The sequence below is a fragment of the Salmo trutta genome, chromosome 23, assembly GCF_901001165.1.
Source record: "Salmo trutta chromosome 23, fSalTru1.1, whole genome shotgun sequence".
NCBI lineage: Eukaryota > Metazoa > Chordata > Actinopteri > Salmoniformes > Salmonidae > Salmo > Salmo trutta.
Window position 1 is genome coordinate 31,018,849 of NC_042979.1, and position 17,201 is coordinate 31,036,049.

The window sequence follows — 17,201 nt, forward strand, 5'->3', positions numbered from 1 at the left end:
AGAGAGAGAGAGAGAGAGAGAGAGAGAGAGAGAGAGAGAGAGAGAGAGAGAGAGAGAGAGAGAGGGAGAGGAGAGGAGAGGAGAGAGAGAGAGAGACTAGAGGGGCTAGACAGCGTATCCAATAGAGAGAGAGGGAGACAGGGCAGGTCACAGACCATCTCTTCACCTCAGACACTGTAATTATAATAACCCTGCTGATTGTGATGCACCACGGAGGAGGGTCTGTCTCCACGCTTTCTTAAGCTAACGCTGCTAACCCTCCCATTCAGATTATTAGAATCAGCAGCAGGGTGGTAATGGATGAAGGCACTGGAAATAGATTAGTGTGTGTGTTTGTGTGTGGTGTGTTTGTGGACACGTTTAACTATACTTGTCAGAAGTCAGAAGTCCCCACAAGAATAGTAAACAAACAAAAATTGGACCAACTGGGGAAATGTTGTTAGTCCCCACAAGGTCAAATGTTATTTCTTGGGGGTTTAAGGTTAAAATGAGAGTTAGGGTTAGGAGCTAGGGTTAGTTTTAGGGTTAGGGTTAAGTTTTCGGGTTAAGGTTAGGGTAAGAGTACACGTTAGGGTTAGGGGTTAGGGAAAATAGGATTTTGAATGGGACTGAATGTGTGTCCCCACAACGTTAGTTGTACAAGACTGTGTGTGTGTGTGTGAGTGCGCGTGTGTATGTGTTTGCGTATGTGTGTGTGTGGTGTGTGTGTGTGAGTGCGCGTGTGTATGTGTTTGCGTATGTGTGTGTGTGGTGTGTGTGTGTGTGAGTGCGCGTGTGTATGTGTTTGCGTATGTGTGTGTGCGGTGTGTGTGCGTGTGAGTAGAAATTGACTGGTAGAGGATAGAAAGGTCTACACATGCTCAGGAGACGCTACATCAGCACGGTCACAAGGCTACAGAAAAAAAACAAGCTGAGGTGTAAAACAAACAGACATAATCTCTAGAGGCTGTTACTGAGTGTGAGGGTAAAAACAACCAACACAGAAGCTTTGCCTCTTCATATGCTGTCGTTGGCCAGATGAGATGGAGGATTCCTTAAATATCTGACACAGTCCACTCAAGGATAATGTAGTTATGTTATATACAGTAGATTACATATATTGTGTAAATAAGTATTTGGTTGCTGTGGCCAGGGAGAAATCATAGACCTGGATGAAAAAGACAGCCAGAAAATGAAGTTTTATTGCTAAAACATAACATTATGTAGCAGGAAAGGAAACCCAACTCATGTGTAGAGTAGAGCAAAGGGGAGTTTGGCCCAAGACTTCATCTGCAGCTTGTAAAGGACAAACCATACAGTATAAATATGGATGTGAATATGAGATGATTGTGGACTACAGGAAAAGGAGGACCGAGCACGCCCCCATTCTCATCGACGGGGCTGTAGTGGAGCAGGTTGAGAGCTTCAAGTTCCTTGGTGTCCACGTCAACAACAAACTAGAATGGTCCAAACACACCAAGACAGTCGTGAAGAGGGCATGACAAAGCCTATTCCCCCTCAGGAAACTAAAAAGATTTGGCGTGTCTCCTGAGATCCTCAAAAGGTTCTACAGCTGCACCATCGAGAGCATCCTGACTGGTTGCATCACTGCCTGATACGGCAACTGCTCGGCCTCCGACTGCAAGGGACTTCAGAGGGTAGTGCGTACGGCCCAGTACATCACTGGGGCAAAGCTGCCTGCCATCCAGGCGGTGTCAGGCGGTGTCAGAGGAAGGCCCTAAAAATTGTCAAAGACCCCAGCCACCCCAGTCATAGACTGTTCTCTCTACTACTGCATGGCAAGCGGTACCAGAGTGCCATGTCTAGGACAAAAAGGCTTCTCAACAGTTTTTACCCCCAAGCCATAAGACTCCTGAACAGGTAATCAAATGGCTCCCCAGACTATTTGCATTGTGCCCCCCCAACCCCTCTTTTTACACTACTGCTACTCTCTGTTTATCATATATGCATAGTCACTTTAACTATACATTCATGTACATTCTACCTCAGTTAGGCCGACCAACCAGTGCTCCCGCACATTGGCTAACAGGGCTATCTGCATTGTGTCCCGCCACCCACTACCCGCCACCCCCTCTTTTACGTTACTGCTACTCTCTGTTCATCATATATGCATAGTCACTTTAACCATCTCTACATGTACATACAACCTCAATCAGCCTCACTAACCGGTGTCTGTATATAGCCTCGCTACTTTTATAGCTTCGCTACTGTATATAGCCTGTCTTTTTACTGTTGTTTAATTTCTTTACTTACCTATTGTTCACCTAATACCTTTTTTGCACTATTGGTTAGAGCCTGTAAGTAAGCATTTCACTGTAAGGTCTACACCTGTTGTATTCGGCACACATGACAAAGAAACTTTGATTTGGAATATACATCACGTGGTTTAGCTTCATTAAGTCTGGGTCTGATGTACTTTGGAATGTTTTTTAGGACTATTAGTTGGGAATATTTGGGGTGTGTTGTGGTGCTGTGGGCTACAATCTGTGTAGTGCACCATCAATAATGTAGCCTAGGTTTCCAGAGAAATCTAAAGCTAAGATGTGTGTGTGTACACATGAAATGTTCAAAACAGTATAAGGGACACAGAGCACCCTCTAGAAAGATGTTTTCCGTAATTTCTCCTGTTTTGAGAAATCTTCAGCAGGAGACGGGTAGTTTGTTTGTCTGACGAGGTTTGCTGAAGCCACCCGAACTAACACCCCAAAAGACAACAGCTGTAAATAAATGAATCAGTCAATATATTCCTGACCAGGCTAAATGTATCCATTGGATTCTGGCTATCCCTTTAATAGCTTTTACTGGCTTTTCAATAATTAGTCTGCTCGTAATAAATGTTTGTAGAGGAAATTAGGCAATATAGATTTGTGGGGACAATGTCCCATGAAGCCGTCCCTGGTGAAAATCAACTTTGAAACAGTGTCTCTCCGCCTGGTATTAACGTTTTACGACCCGTCTCCATGGGAGATGACAGGCAGATGAAAGAGGGAAGTAAGGGAGAGAGGAAGGTTTAACACTTTTCAGGGACACTGAAATTAATTAGGTCTAATTAACAGTGGCCATTTCTCCAGAGACGTACAGAGCCTTTCTAGCGTGTATGTCTGACCAACCCAGTGCAGGGACAGTGAAAGTCTACTGCAGCTCTCAGCAGGACCTCTTAAGTACTAATCGTTCATCATGGCAGTCTGATGAAGTCAGTCAGAGGGAGAAAGTCAGGGAGCTTCAAAGCTCTGTTCAGGAGACAATGTCAAGAGCGTCCTTGCTGGCTGGCTTGCGCTCAAGTTGTCCTTGGCAACTGGAAAATAACATAAAGAGAAAAGAGCAAAGAACCCTCCTCCCACCGAGGCAGCAGCCAATGAATGTTGCATACAGTACAATAATAGGCATTGCAGTAGGTAGCCAATTTGATAGCTTGAGAGAGAGAGTGGGTGTGGTAGTGTGGTAGAGTATAGACTGCTACCTAGATGAGAGATCATCTCTCAGAAATGACCCCAAACCGACCCCAAAACAAGCTGAAAACATCATGCTAACACAGTGGGTTAATCTTGGCCTGCTAACACAACAGCTAATACCAAATCAAATTAAATGTATTTATATAGCCCTTCTTACATCAGCTGATATCTCAAAGTGCTGTACAGAAACCCAGCCTAAAACCGCAAACAGCAAGTAATGCAGGTGTAGAAGCAGGTGTACCAGTGCCTCTCTTCTCTTTAGTTCTGCTGAAGATCCATCCCAAACATCTCTGAGCTTTACAACCCTGAAGGAAAGTGAACTAAGGAGAACTGAGGGTGGATTAACAGCAGTTTGGGATCTAATACTTTCTCTGTTAAACTAACATGAGCCCATCTGCTCCACTAGCGGTTAAAAGGAAAAAGTGAAGACTCTGTTAAACAAACAGGAAATAACCTCTCTGGCCTCTGGCTCTGCTGAGACAGCTGCTGGCCCAGGTAAAATATTAAAAAAGCATTTAGTCAAGTTCGACCACATTCATGAGGTTGACTTGCCTTCAGTTTGAACTCGGTGACATTGAATACCACTGTAATACAGAATAAAAGCTGAGTTCTGATAGCTGTGTGTTGCACAAAGGACTTACTTAGCCAACGCTCCCGGTTGCAGTTGCTACCTTGAGCAAAGTCTCAGACAGGAAACATTGAGAGCGAATTGAACCAAAACATTTGTAAAACAAAAGTAAATGTGTGTAGAGTAACCTTTATGGTCGCTAGGTTCCTACCTTGGCCTTGCCGGTGCTCTGTAGAATATGGACCAGTGCAGAAGCCATCTCCTCCTTGTTCTTCACACTGATGCCAGGCTCCAGCACAGAGCACAGCAACATGTAGTTATTGGTGGTGTACTCTGCAAACTCCTTATACATCTCCATAGGCAGGATGTTCATGCTCTGGTAGCAGGCCTTGATCCGAATCATGGGCCCCGGCGTCTTCCCCTTGTTGGGCGTCGGAGTGCTTACAGGGTACCACTTCTCCATGAACTGCCTCCCCGTCACCGTGGCGACTGGGATGTTGACCAGTCCGATGTAATTGTTCTTGTCTTTTTTCTTCTTCTTGTCCGAGTCCTTGTAGAGGTGGACCGTGATGCTCTTGGCAGCCGGGAGGTTGTTGAACTCAAAGTGCTCGCCCCAGAAGACGTTGTCGGTCTTGAGCTTGCAGGTGGTGCGGGCATACAGGGTGTCGTCCAGACACAGCTCGCAGAAGTACTTCTTCTTGGCCGGAATGTCCTTGGCTTCGATGATCCACAGCTTCAGCATGTTCTCCACCCGACGGCTGTTGTCCTGTGTGGGGATAGAGAAAGGGAGGGGTGGGTTAGGGACAGGGTGGATCCCAGACCTGGGTCGAGACTTTAGTACATACTGACTGTAACTCAAATACTTGAGAGAGAGAAGAGGAGAGGTTAGGGTCAATGGTAGCCAGACCTGGATCTAATACATTTCTCAAATAGTATGCAGGTATGTTGGTGCTACCCAAAGTTTATATGGGAATGCGGTGCTTCTCTCTGTAAACATTGTAGTTGCTGAGCCTTCCAAAAAATAAAAAATGACAGCAACATATCTAAAATATAAAACAATACTTGAGATGTGCTGGATTTAAGCTGGACTCACTGGAGTGCAGGGAGAGTGGATGGAGTTTAGTATACTTTATAACGGGTAATTAAGACATTACACATTAATAAATACATGATTCAAATGCATATGTTAATAGTACTCAATGGTAGATTCTGCATAAAAATACAGTTCATTATGCAAAATGTATTTAATGGAAACAGTAATACAATAACATTCTCATGAATAGAACTCAGCAAATGGCTTTCAGACTGTTTTGGATATTGCACATTATTTTACACCCACTACAAATACTTTTTCCCCTCCTTTTCTCATTTCAAAAACGCTCTAATATCTGTTTCAGTTTAATACATTCAGTTAGACAACTACCCTCTTTCCCTTTCAAGCGCCGATGTTTACGGACAAACAAGCAAACCTACACTGTATCTAATCTGTGGAAAATCACTAAATAATTAAAGACTTGTGAGGCAGAGATGGAAAGATTCATATCCCTGCCAGAGGTCTTTTGAGAAAAAAATACACTTCAAGGTTATTGCCTAAATTTTTTCCTAAAGGAGATTTTTACCCAAAATCCAAAAACTCCCAAGTGATTCCATACATTGAAACTAGTTCAGGGAAGTTTTCCCTCTCCCTGTAGTGCTGTACTGAAACAGCCTAAAAAATGGGTCACGTGACTCTTGACGTTGCTGGATGCAGGCCTCACTTTGCTCTGTTGCCAGTGAATTAATGATTCAGAAATCCGTGGGCAAATGTGTTGTTTTATTGAAAGCGTACGGCCAAATTAGCTATTTTTGTCAAAGTACTATCAGTTTTGAGTCAGGAAATCTGTGCTTTTCCACCTAAAACATTTGCAATTATTTTATATAATTATTTTAAGTAGCCCACTGCCACAGCAGCGGAGATGGGTAACAACCTTTTTCAGCGGAGATGTGAACACAGCGTTACACATTCGTTATACCAAGTAAACAACAACCTTCAAATAAGCCTGATGACTAAATACTCGCGGGTGATGAAGAAAACTACTGAAGGAGCGCTGATGGTGTCGTTGAAATCATATTTTTTTGAGCCCCACGAATTTGGATGAAGAATTTAGGCAAATTGAGCTTCAGATGGCCACCGCCGTTCTAGCCACCGCAGCTGAAGCAGTAGCTGGACCACAGCCACAACCCATCCACAAAATCAACATAGACTGGTTGTGCAGTTGTAGCAATTGCGTGCCAATGCTGCGAATGAGGAATATTTGTGCTGCAGAGAATTTGAATACGTGACTACAATTCTTACAGAAACGGAGGAAGTTAATGATGATGATGAGCAGTTTGCTTTTGCGACTACAGGAATTTTCCGTCCCACAGAAATTCTGGTGTCCTGGAAAAAAATGCTGTATTCCAAAAACAAATTAGAGAATGACCCCTGTTCCAGCTAGACCAAATGGACAGTTATCTAACGATTAAGTAGCTAAACTTTACTTTGATGAATGAACTCTTATCATATACCTCAATGTGCGGGACCATTAGTGGGTTTGTTTTCACATTAGCCCAACAGACTATATAGCCTATGTTTATTTAACACAATCTGGACCCTCTCTTTTTAAAATTATATGCCGCGGTCATCCCACTCTTCAAAAGGGGGAGACACTCTAGACCCTAACTGCTACAGACCTATATCTATCCTACCCTGCCTTTCTAAGGTCTTCGAAAGTCAAGTTAACAAACAGATTACCAACCATTTCGAATCCCACCATACCTTCTCCGCTATGCAATCTGGTTTCAGAGCTGGTCATGGGTGCACCTCAGCCACGCTCAAGGTCCTAAACGATATCATAACGGCCATTGATAAGAGACATTACTGTGCAGCCGTATTCATCGACCTGGCCAAGGCTTTCGACTCTGTCAATCACCACATTCTTATTGGCAGACTCAACAGCCTTGGTTTCTCAAATGACTGCCTCACCTAGTTTACCAACTACTTCTCTAATAGAGTTCAGTGTGTCAAATCGGAGGGCCTGTTGTCCGGACCTCTGGCAGTCTCTATGGGGGTGCCACAGGGTTCAATTCTCGGGCTGACTCTCTTCTCTGTATACATCAATGATGTCGCTCTTGCTGCTGGTGAGTCTCTGATCCACCTCTACGCAGACGACACCATTCTGTATACATCTGGCCCTTCTTTGGACACTGTGTTAACTAACCTCCAGACGAGCTTCAATGCCATACAACTCTCCTTCCGTGGCCTCCAACTGCTCTTAAATGCAAGTAAAACTAAATGCATGCTCTTCAACCGATCACTGCCCGCCCGTCCAGCATCACTACTCTGGACGGTTCTGACATAGCCCATCTGTAAACAGCCCATCCAACTACCTCATCCCCATACTGTATTTATTTATTAATCTTGCTCCTTTGCACCCCAGTATCTCTACTTGCACGTTCATCTTCTGCACATCTACCATTCCAGTGTATAATTGCTATATTGTAATTATTGTACCAGCCCCCCCCCCAAAAAAAAACTGTGACATCAACAAGCTCCATATAACATATCGTGAAGTTTCTATGTAGCAGGGTCTCCCCCACGAGGGCGCACATGCACAGTTGTTACCCATCTCCGTTACTATGGCAGTCAGCTACATCAAATAATTATATCAAATAATCGCTAATATTTTAGGTTGAAAAGTACACATTTCGTGACTTAAAACTGATAGTACTTTTGACAAAAATCAAAGAATAAAACAACGAATTTGTTCACACTTCGCGGATTTCTGAATCATGAATTCATTCGCAACGGAGCAGAGTGAGGCCTCCATCCAGCAACGTCAGTAGTCACGTGACCTGTTTTTGCCGATGTTTCAGCACAGCACTACAGGGAGAGAAAGTTTCGATATATGGGATCACTTGGGAGTTTCTGGATTTTGGGTAAACTTCTTTAAAGTTCGAATGAAAAAGTAGTTTGTTAAATAATAAAAGATTAAGGCGGGAGAGCGCTGTCAGATTTGCATTATTTCTTGGCTTGACGCAGGGAGCCATATGTTAGCCGCTCGCCTGCCGTCTTGCTGCGCTGTTGTGATTAAAGGAAAAGTGTTGGGTCCTCTGTTTGGCAGTCTGGTGACTGTTCTGACTGTGTTCTCCCATGGCTCTGTGTCTCTGGCTCTCTGGGGGTGCTACCACTGCAGATATACAGTACAATACCAGACACTGTGGATGATTTAACTCTCTGTCTGACTAAGTGTCTGACTCAGCTGCTCTGTTTCAATCAGGTCACTTGCTATCTTCCCTGGGCCCCTTGTTGAGTAAAGATGAGTGATGGAATTGGAATCCAGACGGCCTCTGTTTCTGTCTTTGTGCTTGAACAAGAAGATTGGAATCAATCCAATACACTAATCGTTGAATTTCTATCGGCAACGTTCTGTAACGTTAGACCTCAGACCCCTGGTCTCACCTTGTTGGGGTGGACAGCTCTCCTCAGGTTCTCCATCCACTTGTCCCTCTCTGATGAAGATCGACAGGAGAAACATTTACTTCCTGTTGAGGTGGTGACCTGAAACCCAGAGAAACACAACACTCTGAATACTGTCCTTCATACACGGGGAACCGATGCAGGATACAAGAGATACACAGACTAAAAAGAGGAAACACACTACTATCGTACAATCAATCGTATCTTGATTTCTGAATATTAGACTACACACACACGTGCTGAGAGATAAGGTGTCTGACAGAGGGTTGATGGAGTTGCATGAGGAATTATGGAATAATGCAATTGGGTAAAGCACTCGGTAATGGTTGGACATGAGAGAGAGAGATAAATAAATAAAAAGAGAGGAAGACAGATGGATACAAGAGAGAGGATATGAGAGCAAGAGAAAGTGAGAGTCGTGCGATGAGAGTGATAAGTGAAAGTCTCTTCAGTCCATGGTAGAGAGTGGCTGGTTATTTTTACCTCTCAACCTGCTCACAGAAAGAGCTCAAAGAGTGCTTAGTCACTCTCCTCTCCTCTCAGCACCGTGTCTACTGCCAGCAGGGCTCGTTTTAGAGCCAGGGTCCTGCTGTGTGTGTGTATGGTTACTGGTGCTCTCCTCAAGGCAGTGCTCCTGTGGTTTGTGTGTATGTGAGAGGGTGTTCTTAATGAAGAGGGCCTTGCCAGGTGTCTTGTGTGGGTTAATGTTGAAGTGAATGTGTCTCTAGTGTTTATCTCTCTCATGTCAGCAGTATCTTGGCCCAGGATAAAGCACATTGGTCATACAAGCATGTATGTACTTGTGTGTCTGTGTATTTGCAGTACCTGACTTGCGGCGGCAGGTATCCTAGAGGTTAACAGCGTTGGGCCAGCAACCGCAAGGTCAATGGTCCGAATCCCCGACCCAACTAGGTGTGGAAAAATATCTGTCGATGTGCCCTTGAGCTAGGTACTTTACCCTAATTGCTCCTGTAAGTCGCTCTGGATAATTGTTTACATATTTTTTTGTACCTTTATTTAACCAGGCAAGCCAGAAGAGCGTCTGCTGAATGTAAAACTGTAAACGTAGTAGTTGGCCCTAGATGCTGTGAGTGCATGTGTGTGTGTTTGCTTGTGTGTGTGTTTGCTGGTGTGTGTGTTTGCTTGTGTGTGTGTTTGCTTGTGTGTGTGTTTGCTTGTGTGTGTGTGTTCGCTTATGTGTGTGTTCGTGCGCTTAAAAGGATACTGTGAGATTCCTGCAATGTTATACTTTCCCAGAGTCAGATAAACTTGTGGATACTATTTGTATGTCTCTGTGTGTAGTATGAAGGAAGTTAGAGGTAGTTTTGCGATGCTAACTAGTGTTAGTGCAATGACTAGAAGTCTACAGGTAGCATATGATCGCAGTATCTCTTTAATGTACGTGTATGTGTCTGTGTGTGTGTGTCTGTTTGTGCGTGTGTGTGTGTGTGTGTGCATGCCCTTCTATGTCTGTGCTCCTCCTCACCTGGAAGCAGTAGTCCTGTCCGAGGATGGAGCTGTGAACAGGTTTGATGAGCACCTCATCCTCCATACTGAGGTCTAGGGCCTCCACAGCACTACTGGGGCTGAGCAACGACTCGTGGCTGCGAGACTCCTTCAGCCTCGGCATCAGATTAGAACTGGAGAGAGCGGGATGGGGAGAGGGTGAGTTAGTTAACACGCAGGGGAATAGGTGTGTGTGTGAGAGAGAGAGCGAGATGTGTAAGAAAAGAGAGAGACTGAGAGAGGAAGAGAGAGAGACATGGGGACGCTCCATCAGTCCTCGGCTCAACACTACATGTACTGTACATTTTCTCAAATCAACACATGCTTACAAAAACTTTCACTCACACGTTCGCCATCACATTCAGCTAGCGTGTTTTCAGACCCTTTCACTCAGAGCAATCTCTCTTCCTTCATCTCTGATAGACAAGAACAATATATTGTACTGTTGTTCCCTAAAACAGACTCTCTCTGTACCTCTCATTCTGTTTGATTCTATTTTCTATCTACTGTAACACAGAGTGCAATGTTCTAGAGAAAAGCATTGTCATTCACAGGAGACACAACTCATTTCTTGTCTTCTGTTGTCAGAAGGAGAATGTCAATTTTCCTGAATTGTTTGGCAGTCTGTTTGTTTATCGAAGAAAAAACACTATATATGCAAATTGTTGGATGAGAACTGTAGGCTCATTGTGATAGGGCCAATTGTTTAATGTTTGCATTGTTTTACGGAGCTCAGTAATTTGTGCTGTTACACTGAGAATATGGTACACACACACACGCACACACACACGCACACACACACACACACACACACACACACACACACACACACACACACACACACACACACACACACACACACACACACACACACACACACAGGTACTAAGAGAGAGAAATGTTGTTTTGGTGAAGACATTCTTGAGTTTACTAGCAATTATAAATATTTGGGTCTTTTTTATGACCTTTCTATACGGCACATCTGCCCTGGCCGACTCAACAAGTAGAGCTCTCGGGGGAGTTATAGGAAAAACAAAAACACTCCAAGATATTGGTTATGCCACGTATTCCAAACTGTATCAGACATGCGTGTATCCTGTTCTGGGCTATTCAGCAGGGCTGTGGGGTGCTAAGAGGTGTCTCAAAAACAAACATGTCCATAACAGAGCACTATGTTACTTTATAGATATCCACAAGTTTGCACCTATACTGGCAATACCTGGGGATATGGGCTGGAAACCATGTGAGGTGAGATGGAAAAGGCGTGTATGGTGAGACTGGACTAGACAGTTGTTTTTCAATGGGATCTATCCATAGGGGAGCCCGGGCAACTGAAGTGTCTGACCTTTTCCAACAGTCTGACTGTGATACGTACGAAAACCAAATTCATTTCGACATGGACACTATTCAAAAACAACTGATAATGAAATATGGAATAAATGGGTGGAGGAGATTAATGAAAACCCCAAATTGAGAACCTTTTGTTAAGGGTGAATGTGTGTGTGTGTGATATACATTATGTACAACCTACCTAAAAGCAAAAGATCGATATGTGCACAGGTCAGATCAGGGATATTGCCTCTGCGTATTGAAACAGGTAAGATCAGGGATATTGCCTCAGCGTATTGAAACAAGTAAGATCAGGGATATTGCCTCAGCGTATTGAAACAGGTAAGATCAGGGATATTGCCTCAGCGTATTGAAACAGGTCAGATCAGGGATATTGCCTTAGCGTATTGAAACAGGTAAGATCAGGGATATTGCCTCTGCATATTGAAACAGGTAAGATCAGGGATATTGCCTCTGCGTATTGAAACAGGTAAGATCAGGGATATTGCCTCTGCGTATTGAAACAGGTCAGATCAGGGATATTGCCACAGCGTATTGAAACAGGTAAGATCAGGGATATTGCCTCTGCGTATTGAAACAGGTCAGATCAGGGATATTGCCTCTTCATATTGAAACAGGTCAGATCAGGGATATTGCCTCTGCGTATTGAAACAGGTCAGATCAGGGATATTGCCTCTGCGTATTGAAACAGGTAAGATCAGGGATATTGCCTCTGCGTATTGAAACAGGTAAGATCAGGGATATTGCCTCTGCGTATTGAAACAGGTCAGATCAGGGATATTGCTTCAGCGTATTGAAACAAGCAAGATCAGGGATATTGCCTCAGCGTATTGAAACAGGTCAGATCAGGGATATTGCCTCAGCGTATTGAAACAGGTAAGATCAGGGATATTGCCTCTGCATATTGAAACAGGTAAGATCAGGGATATTGCTTCAGCGTATTGAAACAAGTAAGATCAGGGATATTGCCTCTGCATATTGAAACAGGTAAGATCAGGGATATTGCTTCAGCGTATTGAAACAAGTAAGATCAGGGATATATATTGCCTCTGCGTATTGAAACAGGTAAGATCAGGGATATTGCCTCTGCATATTGAAACAGGTAAGATCAGGGATATTGCTTCAGCATATTGAAACAGGTAAGATCAGGGATATTGCCTCTGTGTATTGAAACAGGTAAGATCAGGGATATTGCCTCAGCGTATTGAAACAGGTAAGATCAGGGATATTGCCTCAGCGTATTGAAACAGGTAAGATCAGGGATATTGCCTCAGCGTATTGAAACAGGTAAGATCAGGGATATTGCCTCAGCGTATTGAAACAGGTAAGATCAGGGATATTGCCTCAGCGTATTGAAACAGGTAAGATCAGGGATATTGCCTCAGCGTATTGAAACAGGTAAGATCAGGGATATTGCCTCAGCGTATTGAAACAGGTAAGATCAGGGATATTGCCTCTGTGTATTGAAACAGGTAAGATCAGGGATATTGCCTCAGCGTATTGAAACAGGCAAGATCAGGGATATTGCCTCAGCGTATTGAAACAGGTAAGATCAGGGATATTGCCTCAGCGTATTGAAACAGGTAAGATCAGGGATATTGCCTCAGCGTATTGAAACAGGTCAGATCAGGGATATTGCCTCAGCGTATTGAAACAGGTAAGATCAGGGATATTGCCTCAGCGTATTGAAACAGGTAAGATCAGGGATATTGCCTCAGCGTATTGAAACAGGTCGGTATTGTGGTGAAATGGAAGAGGAAACACTATGTAACTATTGTGACCTCGAAGAAATAGAGAAAGAAACTCATTTTATCCTCTATTGCCATTTCTACCACGATAAATGCTTGTTCTAATTCCAGAAAGCACACCAGATATACCCTAGCATTATGTGGCTGAGTGATGACGAGAAACTGAAATGGTTTTTTGTCCATTTTGTACATGTATTTCCATTTGCAGAATATTTAGATAAAGCCTGGAATAAAAGGCCTACCTATAATTAAATTATAAAAATATGTAGCTTCTATAAAGCAAATGGCATGTATACTGAACATAAATATAAATGCAACATGTAAAGTGTTGGTCCCGTGTTTCATGAGCTTGCTTGGCACTCAGCATTAAGGAGATAGATTGGGGGTAAGGCCCTGCGATAGACTCGTGTCCTGTCCAGGGGGTGTATTAGTACATCAAGCTGCTTCACGCTACAGAAACAGGAAATAGGCTTCTGCTCCTATGAGCCGTACTGGCTCGCACAAGCCAAGGCTACTTACTTACACACAATACTGGGACAATTTAAAGGCCTCTCCTTGATAATGTTATCATCACACAGGGCAGACTGGTAAAGCCAGCTATATAATCAAGCACCTGCATCAGACAATGAAAAGGCTTCATCACAGGTGCAGTATAATAGTGACAGTATTCAACTTAATACGCTGCACAATATTTGAGTGCCCTACCAAGGTAATTATCGTTTTGCACTAACCGGCTAATTAGCTCAAAGCATCCAAATTGCTGCTCTCCCCCACTTTACAACACAATCAAGCGCTATATCACCCATACACTAATTCAAATGTAAGCACTATGCCTCAGAGTGAGGGAGAGAAAGAAAGAGAGAGAGAGAGGGGGAGAGACAGATGCACCTGCATTGCAATTATCATTAACCTTGCCCACGGCCCAATCAGTGAAGAGACGGCAGCACTGAATGTGAACAGCCAAGCTAAATGTGTGTAAACGTGGATTATGATGCAACTAGCGCTAACATCAGTCATTAGAATTTAGCCTCTGACTCTCAAGCAGCCTCTGTTGACTGATGCAGCTAGATGAAGCTAGTGCTAACATTAGCTATTAGTGTTTAGCATCTGACTCTGGTCTACTGGCAGCACAGTGACAATCTGGGTCAATAGCCTCTGTAATGAGAGGAACTATTTGTATAATAATGCTCTCTATGGAAGCCTTACATGCTAATCCTGTGTGTGTGTGTGTGTGTGTGTGTGTGTGTGTGTGTGTGTGTGTGTGTGTGTGTGTGTGTGTGTGTGTGTGTGTGTGTGTGTGTGTGTGTGTGTGTGTGTGAGCCCTGGTTCTGAATAAGAGCATTCCAGGAAAATGAGGCACAGAGAACAGCCATAGCTGCAGATTATAACCCCAGAAAGCTCTTTGTAATGGCTGCCAGCTTTGTCCTCATATCCACTGTCCAGCCTGGGCCGGACAATGGCATGGATCTCTCCCTTCCTCCCTCCCCCCCTTCTCCCTCTCTCTCTGTCTGTTTCACACACATGCAAAACCATACAAGTGCTTACGCACATAAAGTATGAGATATAGAGGAACTGGCACACACAAACACACATACACGCACGCACACATACACAAGCACTCGTTCTGTCATTTCACACGCACACTCGAGAGTCCCCCTCCCATCTCCTCCCTCTCTTTTCCTCTCCCCTTCTTTTCCTGACGTTTATTCGGAACGGAACACAGCTCAGAGCTCACTCCAGAGAGAACTCTGTCTGTCAGACTCCAGATCTGGGAGCTTCTAGCCAATCACAGGGCACAGCTGCAGGGGGAGGAGGGGGGAGTTTGAACCGGGCTCTGCTCTCTGATTGGCTGCAGAGGTACCGGGCAGAAAAGTGAGAGAGAAACTGACATGAGAGAGAGAGGGAGTATGGAGGATTAAGCAGAGCAGCGGATATGTGTGTGTTGGGGCTTGCTGTGAGGGGATGGGGTGTGCTATCGTCTTATCGAGCTACAGGGTCTGAAACACGGTCCACAGACCAAGGACCCTGGCCAGCCGGATGCATCTGGAGCATCAATATTCCTGACCATATTCAGACTGACAGGAAGACTGAGGGAAGCAACTTCAGCTCCTCAGGCAGAGCTTGACACTTCAGACCGGAACAAGCTCTAACACTCCCATCCATCAAACCAGTTGCTGGACCTGTCAACCAACCGGCCCCTGCTAGGTCCAAACAGAGCAGGCGTTTTATTACTCAAAGAGGAATAAGAGGAAGAATTCTCCTGTGGCACCAGATGGGCCTCAGATAAAGTACCGATCTGCTCTCTCTCTGTCAGTCAGACAGCTGGGTAGAGAAGAGAGTTTCTCTCTCTGTCAGTCAGACAGCTGGGTAGAGAAGAGAGTTTCTCTGTCTGTCAGACAGACAGCTTGGTAGAGAAGAGAGTTTCTCTCTCTGTCAGTCAGACAGCTGGGTAGAGAAGAGAGTTTCTCTCTCTGTCAGTCAGACAGCTGGGTAGAGAAGAGAGTTTCTCTCTCTGTCAGTCAGACAGCTGGGTAGAGAAGAGAGTTTCTCTCTCTGTCAGTCAGACAGCTGGGTAGAGAAGAGAGTTTCTCTCTCTGTCAGACAGACAGCTTGGTAGAGAAGAGAGTTTCTCTCTCTGTCAGTCAGACAGCTGGGTAGAGAAGAGAGTTTCTCTGTCTGTCAGACAGACAGCTTGGTAGAGAAGAGAGTTTCTCTCTCTGTCAGTCAGACAGCTGGGTAGAGAAGAGAGTTTCTCTCTCTGTCAGTCAGACAGCTGGGTAGAGAAGAGAGTTTCTCTCTCTGTCAGTCAGACAGCTGGGTAGAGAAGAGAGTTTCTCTCTCTGTCAGTCAGACAGCTGGGTAGAGAAGAGAGTTTCTCTCTCTGTCAGACAGACAGCTGGGTAGAGAAGAGAGTTTGGACATCAATCAAACTTTATCTTTACATCAGTGGTGGCTGGTGGGAGCAGCTATAGGAGGACAGGCTCATTGTAATGGCTGGAATGGAATGAAGTCAAACGTGTGGTTTCCATATGTTTGATGTGTTTTACACCGGTCCATTTATTCCATTCCAGACATTATAATAAGCCTGTCTTCCTATAGCTTCTCTCACGAGCCACCACTTACATTCCCTTTCGATCAAATGTTTTGTAGATGGTGTTGTTGTAGTTAATCTGAACGTGAAAACAGAGAGGGAGAACATAGTGACTGGTGGACCATGCTGTGCTGAGGAAGAACTCAAACATCATTTTTCTGAACAAAGCCCAGAGGTTTGGAGGATGTCCACCTGAAACATAGCAGTGTGAGTCAGACAGGACACGTCTTTCTAAACACCCCACTACAGCTACACTTCCTGCTCTTCAAACAAATACACGGGAAACAGCCATTGCCCTCATTGAGTGAAGAAACATACACAGACTGTCAAGATGATGGAGAGAGAGAGTGAGAGAGGGAGAGAGAGTGCAAGAGAGAGAGTGTGAGAGAGAGTGCGAGAGAGAGTACGAGAGACAGAGAGAGAGACATAGAGAGAAATACGCTAGAGGTCTTGTACAACCCTGAGAGGCTGTAATGTTATGTAATGTAAGGTCTACCAGTCTCCTTCTCCTGTCTGTCTCTCTCCCCCAGGGAGAACCCCTCTACTCCAGGGTGGAGTCCCAGTCTCCTTCTCCTGTCAGTCTCTCTCCCCCAGGGAGAACCCCTCTACTCCAGGGTGGAGTCCCAGTCTCCTTCTCCTGTCAGTCTCTCTCCCCCAGGGAGAACCCCTCTACTCCAGGGTGGAGTCCCAGTCTCCAGACACTCTCAATGTACTCCCAAAACACTTCATTAAAGTGGAATTAACATGGCAACCAACATACATACATCTTTCTGTCACTTCCTCCCTCTATCTCCACATCCATCACTCCATCTACAAGTGTCAGTGGGAAAATGAGAGTGACAGTGAATATCTGAATAGCAATGTGACATGTCTGTATTGCGTAGCAGTATATGTGTATTTTATATGATAGACACCTCTACCTAACTGTATTAATGCTATGAAAGAAGCTGTTAAGATGCATGTCAAATACAATGCATTCTGTGAAGTG

At 44.4% G+C, this 17,201-nt stretch overlaps 1 protein-coding gene across 4 annotated transcripts in view; it reads right to left on the reverse strand.

Annotated features, from left to right (window-relative positions):
* Window positions 1-17,201, reverse strand: part of LOC115159792 (disabled homolog 2-interacting protein) — a 99,948-nt gene that overhangs the window by 41,819 nt on the left and 40,928 nt on the right. For 3 of the 4 annotated variants that reach the window (XM_029709848.1, XM_029709846.1, XM_029709847.1), the window contains exons 2-4: window positions 10,005-10,158; window positions 8,501-8,599; window positions 4,232-4,786 (exon numbers count right to left, since the gene is read on the reverse strand). In XM_029709848.1, the coding sequence (XP_029565708.1) occupies window positions 4,232-4,786; window positions 8,501-8,599; window positions 10,005-10,158 (808 nt within the window). Of the gene's footprint in view, window positions 1-4,231; window positions 4,787-8,500; window positions 8,600-9,343; window positions 9,427-10,004; window positions 10,159-17,201 lie in introns of those variants that run through there. The other variant, XM_029709850.1, reaches the window with a different exon arrangement.